General features: G+C 35.3%; 3 protein-coding genes across 6 annotated transcripts; 1 reads left to right on the top strand and 2 right to left on the bottom strand.

Moving 5' to 3' along the window:
- Positions 1 to 5,336: 5,336 nt before the first annotated feature.
- AT4G10530 (Subtilase family protein) lies at positions 5,337 to 8,407 on the top strand (the record flags this gene model as incomplete). The annotated part of the gene is made up of 10 exons (NM_117121.1): positions 5,337 to 5,420; positions 5,506 to 5,597; positions 5,674 to 5,771; positions 5,869 to 6,024; positions 6,103 to 6,767; positions 6,868 to 6,938; positions 7,043 to 7,279; positions 7,352 to 7,466; positions 7,592 to 7,745; positions 7,836 to 8,407. 10 exons carry the CDS (start codon positions 5,337 to 5,339, stop codon positions 8,405 to 8,407), a joined length of 2,244 nt encoding a protein of 747 aa, NP_567360.1.
- Positions 8,408 to 9,251: 844 nt separating this feature from the next.
- Positions 9,252 to 12,480, bottom strand: AT4G10540 (Subtilase family protein; the record flags this gene model as incomplete). The annotated part of the gene is made up of 10 exons (NM_117122.1): positions 9,252 to 9,823; positions 9,900 to 10,092; positions 10,187 to 10,301; positions 10,374 to 10,622; positions 10,710 to 10,798; positions 10,894 to 11,570; positions 11,678 to 11,833; positions 11,974 to 12,071; positions 12,228 to 12,319; positions 12,394 to 12,480. 10 exons carry the CDS (start codon positions 12,478 to 12,480, stop codon positions 9,252 to 9,254), a joined length of 2,328 nt encoding a protein of 775 aa, NP_567361.1.
- Positions 12,481 to 13,160: 680 nt separating this feature from the next.
- On the bottom strand, positions 13,161 to 17,059 carry AT4G10550 (Subtilase family protein). Of its 4 annotated transcripts, NM_001203768.1 has the most exons (12): positions 16,952 to 17,054; positions 16,823 to 16,875; positions 16,406 to 16,441; positions 16,228 to 16,319; positions 16,045 to 16,142; positions 15,787 to 15,942; positions 14,990 to 15,666; positions 14,809 to 14,897; positions 14,466 to 14,714; positions 14,274 to 14,388; positions 14,003 to 14,192; positions 13,229 to 13,921 (listed from the first exon to the last, which is right to left on the bottom strand). In NM_001203768.1, the coding sequence occupies exons 1-12, from the start codon at positions 17,007 to 17,009 to the stop codon at positions 13,350 to 13,352; spliced, it is 2,385 nt and encodes a 794-aa protein (NP_001190697.1). In that variant the 5' UTR covers positions 17,010 to 17,054; the 3' UTR covers positions 13,229 to 13,349. The 4 variants fall into 4 exon arrangements, with proteins under 4 accessions (NP_001078370.1, NP_001328268.1, NP_001190697.1 ...); NM_001084901.3 differs by having other exon boundaries at positions 13,161 to 13,921; positions 16,823 to 17,059; NM_001340675.1 differs by having other exon boundaries at positions 13,213 to 13,921; positions 16,772 to 17,054.
- Positions 17,060 to 17,470: the final 411 nt, after the last annotated feature.

Genomic DNA, 17,470 nt, shown 5'->3' on the forward strand with positions numbered 1-17,470 from the left:
GCCATTGCCGTATGCTGAGTTTGCTTCTCTCAGGTATAAACTTGGTGTTGATATGTTCCACCCACACAAAGTTTGTGGAGGAGTATTAGAGAGAAGCTCAAAAATAGAGCTTGGTGAAGGATGGGGATTGGGCTCAGTTGTTCAGCCCAATAATAACATTCAAACCGAAAGGCCCATCAAGCCCACTCAACAACGTGTCACAAAAGACAAAAGAATTGACGAAGAGAAACAAGGACGAAACAATGCCGTTGCAAAAGGAACAAAGCTACAGGAAAGGACAGTGACTCATCTTGAGACATAGAATAGTTTAATTGCACTTAGCTTGTTACCAAACAATGCCAATGTGTAAGGCAACTAGGGTTTTACAAGAATTAGCTTTAGTATAAATAATGAACTATGCCTCTTGTAATATTTTAAGCAAGAAAACTTAATAGAAAAGTTCTAATCTTTCTTCACGGTTCTACTCAAGTTTACAGGTTTGACCCTTCTAAACTTTTTTCATGAGGTAAATGAAAGGCAAATATGGCATTACCAAACCAAGCAATAACAGCAGTGTTGACCCAAAATAATAAAAAGTCAAATGTGTCTAGCAACGTCGTTTGGTTCAATCTTCTCCTCTCTCTCGTCGTGTCGCTTAGAGGGATTTTGATTCTTTTGTTTCTGTTTGTTAGCATTATAAATTAACTAGAATTATGTTCCTTCATATTTACAATATATATTAAAATATTTTGAGAATATCAACCATATGCGTTAGTGTTAAAGATATAAAGAAGTTGTATATATCGTTATAACGAAGCAATAAAAAAACAGTTAGGAAATAAGAAACAGTTTTTAATTTTTAAACGAATAACTGGATATTAGTCCCGCGTATACCGTATGACTATATTTTTTAAAAAATGTAAAAGTTTAATTTGTTTAGTCGACTAAAATTAAATATGATTTAATGTTTTGTATTTTCTAAATGTACAATTCTTATATCTATATTTTTTAGTGTACAATTACTATGTTTGATTTTTACTGTTTAAAAATATAAAAACAATAACATATAGTTCATTAAGTTAAAATATAAATTATAAATAATTTTAATTTTAATTATATTTTTTTTTATTATTGTTTGTTTTGTTTAGTGTTTAAGATAATATAATTGTATTTTGATTGTTATATCTAGGATTTCATCCGTGGTATACTGTCTCGTATTACTATTGATCCAAATCCGTCCTACTATCTAATTTTGTTCACTGAAATTAAATATATTTAATGGATTCCCCCTGGTATACCGTCTCGTATTACTAACGATCCAAACTCGTCCTACCATCTAACCACGTTCAGTGAAATTAAACATATCTAATAGATTTCACCTATGGTATACCGTCGCATACTACTATCGACCCAAAATCGTCCTACCATCTAACCCTGTTCAGTGAAATTAAACATTATATTGTTAAATTTTTAATAATACTTTAATTTAAAAGATAAATAATTCAAATCAATTTAAAAAGTTTTATTTCAAATGGTTATTTAATTGTTATAAAGTTCATATATTATAATATTCTAAAGCTTTCCTACCATCTAATCTCGTTCGGTGAAATTAAACATTATTTTTTATTAATTTTTGTTTTAATAATACATTTATTGTAAGTTTTCTAATTCAAATCAATTTAAATTTTTTCTTTCAAATGGTTATTTATTTTTTTTTAGATTTTCTATATTATAAATATTCTGAACGTTGTTCCGTTAAATATTCTAAACATTTAATAAACTTTTAATAATTACAATATTTTCCTTTTAATAAAGTATAATATTAATTTTGTCCTAAGATTTCTCATTTTGTAAGTAATTAGAATTGATGGAGATGTATATTAAATAAAGAAATGCTAATAATTAAGAATATTAATTAATTGATAATAATTAATGCTAATGATATTTATTGTTAATAAGTTCCAACTTGAGGATTTATTTAATAAAAGTGTTGCAAAAATGTATATGTAGATTGTGATTTTTTTTTTTTTTTTTGTCGTGAATAGGTGTGAAAAAGAGTTTGTTTGGAGATTGTAGAGATCTTGCGATATGGAGAAGAAAAAATTATTTTTTGTTTTTCTCTTTGTTTTGTCGTAAATAGATGTGAAAACAAAAAAGTAAGAGAATAGAATTTGAGACTTATTGCACATGTCAAAAAGAGAATGCATCCTTTATTGGAAAAAAGACTATTGATAGTATAATTAGATTTAGCAAGAAAAACAAATTAAGTGTTCTAACCAATTCTAATCTATGGTAGGTCTGAAGTCATTTTCCAAGGATATTTCTCTATTCTTTCTTGATATTCGTATTTATTTATGGTAGAAAACTATTTAGAGTTGCCTTATTATATAGAACTAGATGATTACCCGCGCTACGCCGAGGTTTTTTCGGATTTTTTGTATTATTTAATTTAAATTTAATTTTTATTTATCTAATCATTCACTCATGCAATAAACAATTACTTTTAGTATTAAAAATATTTTTTTCTAACAACATTCTCAACAATGCATCATACATATAATTCATAAACAACGTTTGTCTTAAACCAATTTAAGAGAGGGTAGTGTTGGATTCTAGAAACCTAAGAATTTGATGATAGAGCTCCTTACGTATGCTTCAGCCTCAGTGATTTATTATATAAATGTCATAAGAGAATATAAATATCAATTTAAGAGAATAACTTATTCAAATCATTAAGTAATTCACGACTATTATACATTCATACTTTGAGTTTGGATTACAAAAAAAAAATCTTCGAGTATGAGAAAACTATTAAAATAATTTTATTGAAAAATCATATAAATAAAAATAAATTTAGTAATAGTATAATTAAATATGTAAAATAAAATTAAATAAGAAATATATCATTAACCTATAAATTAGAAGTTGAAGAGCTTACATTAATTATTTAATAGACACATGTCAAATGCTAAAGTGATGATGTGTCAATCATACGGAGAGAGTTGACCAACTTTCATATATATGATTCAGTATTACAAGAAATTAAACCAAGAAACTACTTTAATGTTAACAATTCAGAATTAATACTTAAAATTCAATGTATGCAGTAATTTGGCCAATAAACTATTCTAGTGTTCCGAATTTGATCATTTTTAATCTCAATATTGAACTATATAGCTTTAATGTATTTTTGTTAAAAATTAAAAAAAAACTTTTAAATTTGATAAACCCAATCAGAAACAGAAACAAAAACAGAAAATATTGATGATGATAATTGAGTCAAAAGTAGCTGGTAAATTTATCACATCTTTCCCAAAAGGGAAATCTATATAACTTCAATATACAAACTATAAAGTAATTTAGCAAAGAAACTAGTTTAATGTCATAATCTGACCAATTATTATTTAGGTAGTTACGTTTATAGTCATTTCTTCAAGATACTTCTCTAGTTTTCTTATGTCTTATCACGAATTGTAATCTCTGATAGAGAATTATTCAGAGTTGCTTAACATTTACCATCGAATATTAATTAGAAGAATTTTAGGCAAGACTACTCATAGTTAATATTTAAATTCAATATAGCACACCTATTGTTTCTACTATGTTGAGTAATTTTTTCAAATAAATAACAGAACATTTTTTTTGAGAAAATTTCATAGAAAATCTAAAATATTACCACACAATACATAAACAATATTTTTAAATAAAAGTTTATAAATTTGACGTTTCTTATATAAAAAAATGAATTTGAAGAACATATAGACATGGTACTTGTAGTAACGAAAGTGTGGTTTGATTAAATCAGATTTAATCTATTTTTATTTATATCATGTATTGTGAAATGATTCTCCCATGAATTAATGTTGTATTTTATAAGCTAGGGATCAGTTTTTAATATAATTATTTTAGTAGGTTGTGATAAAAAAAAATTGTGTATATTATTTTAATTATATTATATGTGGTAGATTTGTTACTTGTTAGTATTGCTGAGGCGGATGGAATCTCGGTTAGATGGGTTCGATTTCGATTTCCAACCTAAACATTGCTAAACATTTTTCTTTTATTTAGGTAAATGAAGGTCAAATATGGCATTTCTAAACCAAGCAATAACCACAGTCTAAGTTGACCAAAAATAATAAAAAGTTAAATGTCTCTAGCGATGTCGTTTGGTTGAGAATTGTATTCTTCTCCTCTCTCTCGTCGTGACGCTTAGGGATTTGGTTCTTCTGCTTCTTAGCATTATAAATTAATTTAGCAAGAAAAACTACTTATGTGTTCTTAATCTGACCAATTCTAATCTATTGTAGGTATGAAGTCATTTTCCCATGATATTTCTCTATTCTTTCTTAACATTCGTATTTATCTATGAACTATTTAAAGTTGCCTTATTATATAGAACTCAGTATTACAAGAAATTTAGCCAAGAAACTAATTTAATATTAATTATTCAAAATTAATACTTAAAATTCAGTGTATGGAGTAAGTTAGCTAATAAACTATTCTAGTGTTCTGAATTTGATCATTTTTTATCTCAATATCGAACTATATAGCTTTAATGTATTTTTGGTGAAAATTAAAAAACAAACTTTTAAACTTGATAAACCCAATCAGAAACAGAAACAAAAACAAAAACTATTAATGATGATGATTGAGTCAAAAGTAGCTGGTAAATAATCACATCTTTCCCAAAAGGGAAATCAATATAACTTCAATGTAAACATTATTTGAGCTCTAATTAATTCGGATGACAAAAAAAAAAAAATTAGCAAAGAAACTAGTTTATTAGTGTTCATAATCTAACCAATTCTAGCCTAGGTAGGTTATGTTTATAGTCATTTCTCCAAGATACTTCTCTAGTCTTCTTGTAATCTCTGATAGAGAATTATTCAGAGTTGCTTAATATTTACCATTCAATATTAATTAGAAGAATTATTAAGACTACTCAAAGTTAATAATTAAATTCAATGTTTGAAGTAATTTAGCCAAACAAATATTATAGTGTTCTTAACCTAATCAGTTTTATTCTCGGTAGAGAATTATTCAAAGTTGCTTACTATTTTTAAATTAGTGCTTGAATTAATTTAACTTACATACAACTATAGTGTTCTTATTTTGATCAGTTCTAATCTTATTAGAGAACAACTCAAAGCTGCTTAATATTGAAAATCCAATGTTTGAAATAATTATAGATTTTTTAATTTGAATTATGTCAAGATTGAAACATTGACTCTCAAAAACAAAGCAACCCACATGGTTGTAGAAAGAGTCCTCGAACGTTAGACCTTATATAAAGCCTTTGCTTCATTGACAATCTTAAACATCGAAACATTTATCTCTTTATCATTTCAAGAGGGAAAATGAGCAAAACCATAATTCTCTTGGCGTTTTTTCTATCTATAGTTTTGAATGTGCAGATCAGTTTCGTCGTTGCTGAGAGCAAGGTAATTGGTATTTATGCGAGATCTCTCTTGCTCATGCAACATAAGCATTGACTTTTGTATTGTTTTTGCCTTTGTGATCAAATAGGTTTATGTAGTTTACTTGGGAGAGAAGGAACATGACAATCCTGAGTCTGTCACTGAATCTCACCATCAGATGTTGTGGTCACTTCTTGGAAGGTATGATTTAGTACTTCTGCATAGGAACTTTTGAAATATCTCAGATAGTTTACTTTCTTGATTTGTCATGTTTCAGCAAAGAGGCTGTCCTTGATTCAATAGTGTATAGTTACCGACACGGCTTTTCAGGCTTTGCAGCCAAGCTCACTGAGTCCCAAGCACAGCAAATTTCTGGTACTTTTAGCGTTGAACTCTTCTCTGTTTCTTGATTTGATTTAAACCAAGAAGTTCTTTTTAAAAAAAACAAATCAATGCCCTTTCTTGAAAACAGAACTGCCTGAAGTAGTACAAGTCATACCAAATACATTATACGAAATGACAACAACAAGAACTTGGGATTACTTAGGTGTATCTCCGGGAAATTCAGATAGTCTCCTACAAAAGGCCAACATGGGGTACAATGTAATCGTTGGAGTCATCGACACAGGTATGTGCATATCGAAAATATGTTTGATTCTCTCTTAAAGACATGATTACTAATAGAAAACATTAAATGTGGTGACAGGAGTGTGGCCAGAATCTGAAATGTTTAATGACAAAGGTTATGGACCAATACCAAGCCGTTGGAAAGGCGGCTGCGAATCTGGCGAACTTTTCAATGGCTCCATTCATTGCAACAGAAAGCTGATAGGAGCAAAATACTTTATTGATGCCAACAATGCCCAATTTGGAGTCTTGAACAAAACAGAGAACCCGGACTACCTTTCCCCAAGAGACTTTAACGGTCATGGCACGCATGTTGCCTCGACTATTGGTGGTTCTTTTCTGCCTAATGTAAGCTACTTAGGCCTCGGACGAGGAACCGCAAGAGGCGGTGCGCCCGGTGTTCATATAGCTGTTTATAAGGCATGCTGGGTTCAAAGAGGGTGTTCGGGAGCTGATGTCTTAAAAGCAATGGATGAAGCTATCCATGATGGTGTTGATATTTTGTCACTCTCTTTGCAGACTAGTGTTCCTTTATTTCCTGAAACCGATGCGAGGGAGCTTACCTCCGTGGGAGCATTCCATGCGGTCGCAAAGGGGATTCCTGTTGTAGCTGCAGCTAGTAATGCTGGCCCCACGGCTCAGACCCTTTCGAATGTAGCTCCTTGGGTCTTGACAGTGGCTGCAACCACTCAAGACCGTTCTTTTCCTACAGCCATAACACTTGGGAACAATATAACAATACTGGTATATATATGTTCTGTTTTACTATATATAAACTATAAAATTTACTGTTTCTATGTAGTTTAAAATCATTATGCTAAAATTTCCTCTTTGTTTAATGTAGGGTCAAGCAATATTTGGCGGTTCAGAACTCGGTTTTGTTGGTCTTACTTATCCAGAGAGTCCACTTTCAGGGTAACACAGAATTACATATTTCATGTTTTAATCATTTGCTTGTTCCGTACGTTAAAAACCCGCGAGATTGCGTCTTTGGACATGACATAGCTTTTAACTTGCAGTGACTGCGAGAAGCTCTCTGCCAATCCCAAGAGTGCAATGGAAGGAAAAGTTGTGTTGTGTTTCGCAGCATCTACACCGTCAAATGCTGCTATAACCGCAGTAATAAATGCTGGTGGTCTTGGGTTAATCATGGCAAGAAATCCGACCCACTTGCTTCGTCCACTTCGTAACTTTCCATATGTTTCCGTAGATTTCGAGCTCGGGACCGACATTTTGTTTTACATACGCTCCACAAGGTATATTTTCGAAACACTCACAATATCTTTTACAAACACATTGACTAAACATATTGTGTTTTGTTTTTTTAGATCACCCATTGTAAACATACAAGCTTCAAGAACACTTTTTGGACAATCCGTGTCGACCAAGGTAGCAACTTTCTCATCAAGAGGACCTAATTCAGTCTCTCCAGCGATTCTTAAGGTAGATAATACCATTTCTAACCTTTTAAGATTCTCTGTTTTGTAACCGCTTCTATGTTTTGTAACCGTTTTTTTTGCTGTTATTGCAGCCGGATATAGCAGCACCTGGTGTGAACATACTAGCAGCTATTTCTCCAAATAGCTATAAATGATGGAGGTTTTGCTATGATGTCAGGGACATCAATGGCTACTCCTGTTGTTTCAGGAGTTGTAGTGCTCCTCAAATCATTACATCCTGATTGGTCTCCTTCTGCTATCAAATCAGCTATTGTTACCACAGGTTCTTATCATCATCATCAGAAATGTTGTTATAACAGTTTTCTTATCAGAATAACTTATTAATCCGAAGGAATACATTTTAACATTTCAGCTTGGAGAACTGATCCATCAGGAGAGCCAATATTCGCAGACGGGTCAAGCCGCAAGCTAGCTGATCCGTTTGATTACGGAGGAGGACTCATAAATCCAGAGAAAGCTGTAAAACCAGGTCTCATATACGACATGACAACAGATGACTACGTTATGTACATGTGCTCTGTTGATTACAGTGACATTTCCATTTCTCGAGTCCTCGGAAAAATAACTGTCTGTCCTAATCCCAAACCTTCTGTTCTTGATCTAAATTTGCCTTCCATCACAATTCCAAACCTTAGAGGCGAAGTCACTCTCACAAGAACCGTCACTAACGTTGGACCCGTTAACTCGGTGTACAAGGTTGTAATCGATCCTCCAACAGGCGTTAACGTGGCTGTTACGCCAACGGAACTAGTGTTCGACTCTACTACTACAAAGCGATCTTTCACTGTTCGGGTCTCGACTACACACAAAGTAAACACTGGTTACTATTTTGGAAGCTTGACTTGGACCGATACTCTGCACAATGTAGCCATTCCAGTTTCTGTAAGAACACAAATCTTGCAACGATACTACGACGAAAACTGATTTAGGAAAACTCCTCAAATATTTTTCTATATTGTTTTGTTGAAGAAATATGTAAAGAATCATGCTGATGAATAATAATATTATCTAAGCTGTTTTATATTGATTTGCTGAAGAATATGTAAAGCATTATATCATACTGATGAATAACACTATTATCTAAATAGAATCTCATAAAACACTCTAGTTTATCGACTGATACTCATGTATGACGTGATCAGTGACATTGGTCTACGAAAATGACTATATCCTCGATGATCAAGAATCACTACCTAATATAAAAATCCCTAATTTTTTTCTTGTCCATATTCCTCTCACGTTTGGACAGCCCTAACCGGTTACCGGTGGTATTATATGAATCATAGTTTCACGGCAAGCTGGGGCTCTACTCCTTCCAATCCTCACGGCCACATCAACCTCTCGACATCAATCGTTTGTGATGAGGTATGCGTTTCAGATTACTATATATACACAGCATTTGGCGAGAACGAAATGGACGTCGTCATGGTGAGTCTCACACGCCAGTTTCAAAGCTCACATCTATGATTGATAAGAGTAGATCCGCAATCGTCTAAGCACAATGGCCACTTAGGGTTCTATGGACTACGAAGGCATGTAAAATCTGAAAGGTAAAGCTTGGAGGAAATTTGGTGTGAAGTATCAAAGTAGAAACTTCAGCATTATTAAACAACGTTAACTTGAACATAATTAAACAACGTTACATAAAGTCAAACAGTTTGATACATACAAGTATACAGTATAAGTATAGATGGTTACATAAAATTAAATACTTTCAACGTTAAATAAACTTTAATACTTCCACGAATGGTTAGTCATTTTTATAGGTTCAGTTTTCATCGTAGTAGTTCTGCAAAATTTGAGTTCTCACAGAGAGAGGAATGGTCACATTATGTAGAGAGTCACTCCAAGTCAAGCTTCCAAAGAAGTAACCTGTGTTGATTTTGTGTGTGGTCGAAACTTTGACTTTAAAAGAGACCCTTTTGGTTGTAGAGTTAAACAGAAGCGTCTCTGGTGTCACAGTCACTTGAATGCCTATCGGTGGCTCGATCACAACTTTATAGACCGACTCAAGTTGTCCAACGTTAGTGAGGGTTCTGGTGAGAGTGACTTCATCTTTGAGGTTTGGGATTGTGATGGAAGGCAAGTTAAAATCAAGAACAGATGGTTTGGGATTCGAACAAACTGTTCCTTTTCCGACAAGTTGAGAGATTGATGTCTCGTTGTAACCAACAGAGCACATGTAGAGAACATAGTCTTCAAGTCCCAAGTCATATACAAGACCAGGTTTTGCAGCTTTCTCTGGATTCACAAGGCCTCCACCATAGTCAAACGGATCAGCTAGCTTCCGAGGTGACCCTTCTGCAAATATCTGCTCTCCAAATGGATCTGTTCTCCAAGCTACATAGAGTAAATAAAACAATTAAGATCAGTATGTTTTTGTTTTTTTCTAGCATTGTATAAAGAAGGTAAGAACCTGTGGTGACAATGGCTGATCTAATGGCAGCAGGAGACCAATCACGGTGCAGAGCTTTGAGAAGAGCAACAACTCCTGAAATGGTAGGAGCTGCCATTGATGTCCCTGACAAGAAAATGAATCCTCGGTCGTTGAAAGTTTTATTGGTAGTTGTAGCCGCTAATATGCTCACTCCTGGTGCTGCTATATCCGGCTGCATTTGTGACAATACCATGAGATTACACACATCTTGTAGTAAAATAATGTAATATGTCTGAAAAACAGAACAACAAAAAACCAGAACATACTTTGAGGATGGCAGGCTCAATTGAATTAGGTCCTCTTGATGAGAAATCTGCAACCTTTGTGCCCACTGGTTGTCCAACAAGTGTTTTAGAAGGTTGTATCTTCACAACAGGTAATCTGAAAATTATATACAAGTCCATAAAAATACTGATGCATGTTCATATTTGCTCATAGTTCATATATTCATACCCTGTGGAACGTATGTATAAAAGTATATCTGTCCCAAGCTCGTAGTCAACAGCAACACAAGGAAAATCATCTTCACATGGTGAAAGATTGTCGCCGGGGTTTCTTGCTACAATTACGCCAAGACCACCAGCTTCCTTCACATAAGACACAGCACTTGATACAGTGATGTAACGTGTTGATGTTGTGAAGCATAACACGACTTTCCCCGCCATTGTATGATTGGAGTTGAAAAATAGAAGCTCACAGTCACTGCATGATATGATGTTAGAGAAATGATGTCATCCACATAGAAAGATTTGGTCCTAATTAATGAGAAACTAGAGATTTGATCTTCACCCAGAAAAACTCTCGTTGCTGTTCCCTGGATTCTCTGGGTAAACCAAGCTAGTGAAGCCAAGTTCTGGACCGGTGTACATTGCTTGACCCTGTAATACAATTACCAAACTCACACTAAGGCACGTATCATCAAACATTATGTTGTGAAAAAAAAATTATGGTGTTGTATATATCTTGTTGTTACCAATATCAGTTTATTGTTCCCAAGTGTGATAGGTGTGGGAAAAGATCGGTCTAAAGTAGTTGCAGCCACTGTCAAAATCCATGGAGCCGTGTTTCCCACAGTCTGAGCCGCAGGACCAGAGTTACCTCCCGAACAAACAACTGTGATACCCTTTAAAACAGCATGGAATGCTCCCGTGGCTATCACGGCGCGAACATCAGTTTCTGGGAAGTAAGGAAAACGATAGCCGATAGACAAGGACAAAACATCAACACCATCATGCATAGCTTCATCCATAGCTTTCAAGATATCAGCAGATGAACATGTATTTATGTCAAAACGATCTAGATACCAACAAGCTTTGTACATCGCTATACGAGCACGTGGTGCCCCACCTCTCACAGTCCCTCCAGCTAACCCCTTGTAGCTTATGCTAGGCACGTAGGAACCACCCGCTATGGTGGCTACATGCGTGCCATGTCCGCTACGGTCTCTAGGGGAAATAAAGTCAAGTGATTCTGTGGAGTTGAAGCTTTCGTGCGTCGCAAGAAACCCATTGATGAAGTATTTGGCTCCTATAAGCTTTTTGTTGCACTGAGAGGAAGTGAAATTCTCTCCTGATACACAGCCTCCTTTCCAGTGGCTTGGCACTGGTCCAATCCCATTGTCATTAAAGACTTCAGATTCTGGCCAAACTCCTACAACCTCAGAAAATGATTTATTGATAGAGGAAACAAAAGCAACAAGAGAACTAAAATCAATCTACAATGTAGCAAAAAAGAAATGCACAAATAAACACTCAAACCTGAGTCTACAATGCCAATGATAACTTCTTCACCCATATTAGTGTCATTTAGAAGATTTTTAGGATTGGCGACGGAAAGGCCTAAGTAGTCCCAAGTCCGAGTTGTATCTAGTTGGTAGAAGCTATCCGGCGTGACGTGAACAACTTCAGGTAAATCTGTTGTCAAAGAGAATAAGAAATGAAATTGATTCCACGTGGGTTTGTTGAGACAAATGAAAGATGTCATGTAAAATATATGTCCTATCTATCTGTTTCCTTGCAAGCCAAGTAAAATATAAGATTTTAAAATTATTTACCTGCAAGCTTCTTGGCTTGGGACTTGGTAAGCTTGGCTGCAAAACCCGAGAAGCCATGTCGGTAACTATGGACCATTGAACTATGGGCATCCTCTTTACTGTTTAACATGGAACAAAAGGCAAGAAATCTGAGTAATCTTTTGAGAAATTTTTAAACTTGAGATAGAGAAATATTGAAGCAAACGCAAGAACCATCAATCATGATTGTACAAATAGAGACATAGTATAGAATGGAGAAAACTACACTTACATACCTTCCAAGAAGTGACCACAACATCCGATGATGAGATTCCGTGACAAACTCGGGATCATCGTGCTGCTTCTCACCCAAATAAACTATGTGAACCTATTGAAACAGAAAAACTTTTTAAGCTATTTATGTTGCTTGTAAGAGAATAGCCTTATATAATTGTAAAGTACCTTGCTCTCAGCACCGGCATGTGCAACGAAAGTACTCAGCCCGTTGAGAATTATTGCCACAAAAATTAAGGTTCTGCAACTCTTCATTCCAAGAAAAAAAGGGTTAACCATTTTTCAATCTCAAGCCACAAAGAAAGAGATGTAATGTATATTTTGGAGTCTAATATCGAGAAGCTTAAGCATTTATATAGATGTCTACTCAAGCAGAGTTTGACCAAGAATGTTTCTATTCCTTGGAATTGTTCTGAATTTTGCTTGTTTGAATCTCCAAATTTTCATCATCGTCAGAATATAAAATCCACACATATTAATCTGAAGAATATATCAAACTCTGTTGATTATTCAACTAAACTCTAGTTTATTACAAATGATGGAGCAAACACACCGATCAATAGATTATGACTTATATCAACAATTAATGGTAAACATAGCAAGCAATGGATGGAACAAACACATCAATCCACAGACCAATCGAGAGATTTACTTTGTAATATGCTGCAAAAGGATTGGGTTGACTCTCCTAGACCATAATAAACTCAAGTGTTCATGCTCATACAAGCTTGTTTTGCTATTTCTGACCAAAAAAAAATTAAACTTGAAGTGTAATAAAGCTGGAATCAGTATGAGTTTTGACCAAAGAAAAGAAAGATTCTTTAGCTAAGTTTAGAGCTTTACTTGGCAAGCTCCATGCTGATTCTTTGGCTCTATAGAAAACAGAACAAATCTCTTGTGTTAAAAGTTTGGTCAAAGTTGATTTCAGAAAAAGTCTCTGCGACAATCTCCGAGCTTTGTCAAATTATAAGTTTCTTAGCAAATGTTGAGGCAACTGAGATAATATTTGGGAATTTTCCCTTCTTTAATTAAAGTTTACAAAGAGTCAAGGAGTTCAATACATACATGTATAGAATATAAGTAGATAAGTATAAGCACACAAATGGTTAGTCATTTTTATAAGTTTAATTTTCATCATAATAGTTCTGCAGGATTTGCGTCCTCACAGACAAAGGAATGGTGACATTGTGCAGAGAGTCACTCCATGTCAAGCTTCCAAAGTAGTAACCTGTATTGGTTTTGTGTGTGGTTGAGACTTTAACTTTAAAATAGACTTTTTTGGTCGTAGAGTTGAATACTAGCGTCTCCGGTGTCACAGTCACTTGAAAACCCAAAGGTGGCTCGACCGTTACTCTATAGACTGAGTTGAGAGGTCCAACGTTAGTGACAGTTCTTGTGATAGTCACTTCGTCTTTGAGGTTTGGGATTGTGATGGAAGGCAAGTTGAAATCAAGAACAGATGGTTTCGGATTTGAACAGACTGTTGTTTTACCGATAAGCTGAGAGATTGATGTCTCGTTGTAACCAACAGAGCACATGTAGAGAACATAGTCTTCGAGGCCCATGTCATATACAAGACCTGGATTTGCAGATTTCTCTGGATTTACAAGGCCTCCACCATAGTCGAACGGATCAGCTAGCTTCGGAGGTGACCCTTCAGCAAATATCTGCTCTCCAAATGGATCTGTTTTCCAAGCTGCAGCCAGAGTAAAAGACGCTTATAGAGATTAGTATGTTCTTGTTTTGTCCTAGTTACATTTGATGAGAAGATAAGAACCTGTAGTGACAATGGCTGATCTAATGGCAGCAGGAGACCAATCACGGTGCAGAGCTTTGAGAAGTGCAGCAACTCCTGAAATTGCAGGAGCTGCCATTGATGTTCCAGACAACATAATGAACCCTTGGTCGCTGAAAGTGGTGTTGGTTGTAGCTGCCAATATGCTCACTCCCGGTGCTGCTATATCCGGCTGCATTCATATGATTGATAAAACCTTAGGCAAGATCATTTAATGGGTCTGAAAAGAAAAGACAAAGCAAGGATTCTGTACTTTGAGAATCGCAGGGGCGATCGAATTAGGCCCTCTTGATGAGAACGTTGCCACTTTTGTACCAACTGGTTGTCCTACAAGTGTTTTAGAAGGTTGTATCTTCACCACAGGCGATCTGTAAACCACAAGTGTGAAACTTAGTCTCAGATATATTTCCTTAAAATCCTGAGTGGTGAAGATATATTTTCATACCCACTGGACCGTGTGTAGAGAAGTATATCAGTCCCAAGCTCCCAGTCAACAGCAACACAAGGGAAATCATCTAGACATGGCTGGATAGCGTAACCCGGGTGTCTTGCGATGATTACGCCAAGACCACCTGCTCTCTTCACATAACGCGCAGCGCTTAATACAGCACCGCCGTAAGGTGATGTTGTGAAACACAACACAACTTTCCCCTCCATTGTACGATTAGAATTGAATAAAAGCTCCTCACAAGTACTGCATTACAGGAACCATGGTGATGTCAGAGAATTGATCTTCTTCACATTGCAAGATTTGATGAACATCAAGAAACTAGAAATATAAAAATTACCCAGAAAAACTTTCGTTGCTATTCCCTGGATTCTCAGGATAAACCAAGCTAGTGAAGCCAAGTCCTGGACCTGTGTACATTGCTTGACCCTGCAATATAGTGAACAGACTCACAATAAGACACAGATGTAATCTGAGTACTGAGTAGAACAATTAATAAAGAGCGTATATCTTGTTGTTACCAATATCACTTTATTATTCCCAAGTGTAAGAGGTGTGGCAAAGGACCGGTCCAGAGTAGTTGCAGCCACTGTGATGATCCAAGGAGCTGTGTTTGTCACGGTAAGAGAATCTGGGCCAGAGTTACCACCGGAACAAACAACAGTGATACCCTTTAAGACTGCATGGAACGCTCCAGTAGTTATCCCATCGCGAATATCAGTTTCACCATATAGAGGAACGCTGGAGCCTAAAGAGATTGACAGAACATCAACACCATCATGCATAGCCTCGTCCATAGCTTTCAAGATGTCAGCAGATGAACAAGTCGTTGTGTCATCATCATCCAGATACCAACAAGCCTTGTACATTGCTATATGAGCACGAGGTGCCCCGCCTCTGACAGTCCCTCCAGCTAAGCCCTTGTAGCTTATATTGGGCACGAAAGAACCACCCGCAATGGTGGAAACATGTGTGCCATGACCATCAAGGTCTCTAGGGGAAATGAAATCAAGTGAATTTGTGGAGTTGAAGCTTTCGTTCTCCGCTAGAAAACCATTGATGAAATACTTGGCTCCTATGAGCTTTTTATTGCAGTTAGAGGAGTTGAAATTCTCTCCTGTTTCACAACCTCCTTTCCAGTGGCTTGGCACAGGCCCAAACCCACTGTCATTAAATACTTCAGATTCAGGCCATACTCCTGCAACCACAGACAACATTTTAGTCATAGATGCACTAAGAAAAGGAATCAAAAGAAGCACAAGACTTAAGAAGTCTACCACTATAAGCAGAGAATGGATGTACAAATAAACATTCATACCTGTGTCTATAACACCGATGATAATTTGTTCACCCATATTAGTTTCATGTAGAAGACTCTTTGGATTGGCAGCAGAAAGGCCTAGATAATCCCAAGTTCGAGTTGTTGCCAGCTTATAGAAACTATCCGGTATAACATGAACAACATCAGGTAAATCTGTGGCCAAATAACATTATCAATGAAAAGGAAAAAAATCAGATGGTCTTGTTGAGACAATCAAGATTTCATGTAAGAAAATGTGAGAAGAAGAATGAGTACCAGCTATCTTCTTGGCTTGGGACTCGGTAAGTTTAGCCGCAAAACCTGAGAAGCCATGTCGGTAACTATACACCATTGAATCATTGGCATCCTCTTTACTGTAACATGGAACAAAACACAAGAAACATGAATAACCATTTGAGACATGATTATACTTGAAAGGAGAAACTACCCTTCACATACCTTCCAAGAAGTGACCATAACATCCGATGATGAGATTCCGTAACAAACTCAGGATCATCATGTTGCTTCTCACCCAAATACACTATATGAACCTATTATTGATGATCAAAAACATAACCAACCAATTATATCAGTCTCTGTTTATGTTATCTGATAAAAAAGAATGACTCTCTAGTACCTTTCTCTTAGCACTTGATTCTGCCACAAAACTTCTCTGCACATTGAGAAATATTACCAAACTTAGTACCACATATATGGATGTTCTGTAATTCATCATTCTAATCACAAAGTCAAAGAGATATGTAATACTAATGAAGGAGAATAAATCATTTATATAGATATCTCCTGAAGACGTGTTAAGGCAAAGAATGTTTCAATTTCTTGGAATTGTTCTTAAGTTTTAATTAAACCCCAGTTGCTAACATACACTAAAGAATATATCCCAGTTGCTGTTTTTGCTTAGTCAACTAAAGGTTAGTTTATTGCAATGTATGAAGCAAAAACATATCAAACAGAGAAAATATGATGGATGATTAATAATAACCTTTACAGGTAAAACCTTCCTAAGGTATGATTCCTTCTCAATGTAACTTACTTCTTTGGTCAAAAAGATTGTTTCTTTGGATGATTTCAGAGCTTTACTTGGTGCTGTTTCTTAAGAACAAGTCTCTGTTGTTCAAAGCGAAACTTAGCTTCACAATGCTCCCTTACTTCGGGGGGTTACGGAGGTGGCCGGTGAATTTCAACGCCGGAGATATTGGATTCTGTAATCGGAGCTTCATCTCGAGAAATTTTCTCTGAAATGAAGAGAGGAAGAAACGCAGGAGACTGGTGATTGGTGAAGAATATTTTTTTAAGCGAACAACAGCTTAATGGGTTTGGGCTTCTATAATTGATGATGGGCTTTTTTTGATCCATTTGTAGGCTCGCACATTAAAATCTAACAATAACAGAAATGATATTGATTAATGATTTTTCTTTTTGGACTTGAAAAAAATGAGAGAAGCAATTTTGGTTTGTTTAGATTACTAACGGCACACAGTTCATATTCCATTCTTATATTTCACGTACTTGCTCAAGTTAAGATCGTGAATTGGGAAATTCACAAACGTATTAATCTTGTTCTTGAGATATCTGCTATATGTGAATTGTTTTAAATGGAACAAAAGAATAAAAACATGTTCACTGATGCAAAGTTCTAGTGGACGTCTCAGTGGTTGACTAATCAATACAACAAAATACA

Source organism: Arabidopsis thaliana, chromosome 4 (genome assembly GCF_000001735.4).
Source record: "Arabidopsis thaliana chromosome 4, partial sequence".
Classification (NCBI taxonomy): Eukaryota; Viridiplantae; Streptophyta; class Magnoliopsida; order Brassicales; family Brassicaceae; genus Arabidopsis; species Arabidopsis thaliana.

What these genes read in the sequence shown, in the direction of transcription:
- AT4G10550 (NM_001203768.1), bottom strand. Translation starts at nt 17,009, where the DNA reads ATGAAGCTCCGATTACAGAATCCAATATCTCCGGCGTTGAAATTCACC. An exon ending in GAAATTCACCGGCCACCTCC is followed by an intron (nt 16,876 to 16,951) that starts GTAACCCCCCGA and finishes CTTAAGAAACAG; the next exon opens with CACCAAGTAAAGCTCTGAAA. An exon ending in AGCAACGAAAGTTTTTCTGG is followed by an intron (nt 14,715 to 14,808) that starts GTAATTTTTATA and finishes CCTGTAATGCAG; the next exon opens with TACTTGTGAGGAGCTTTTAT.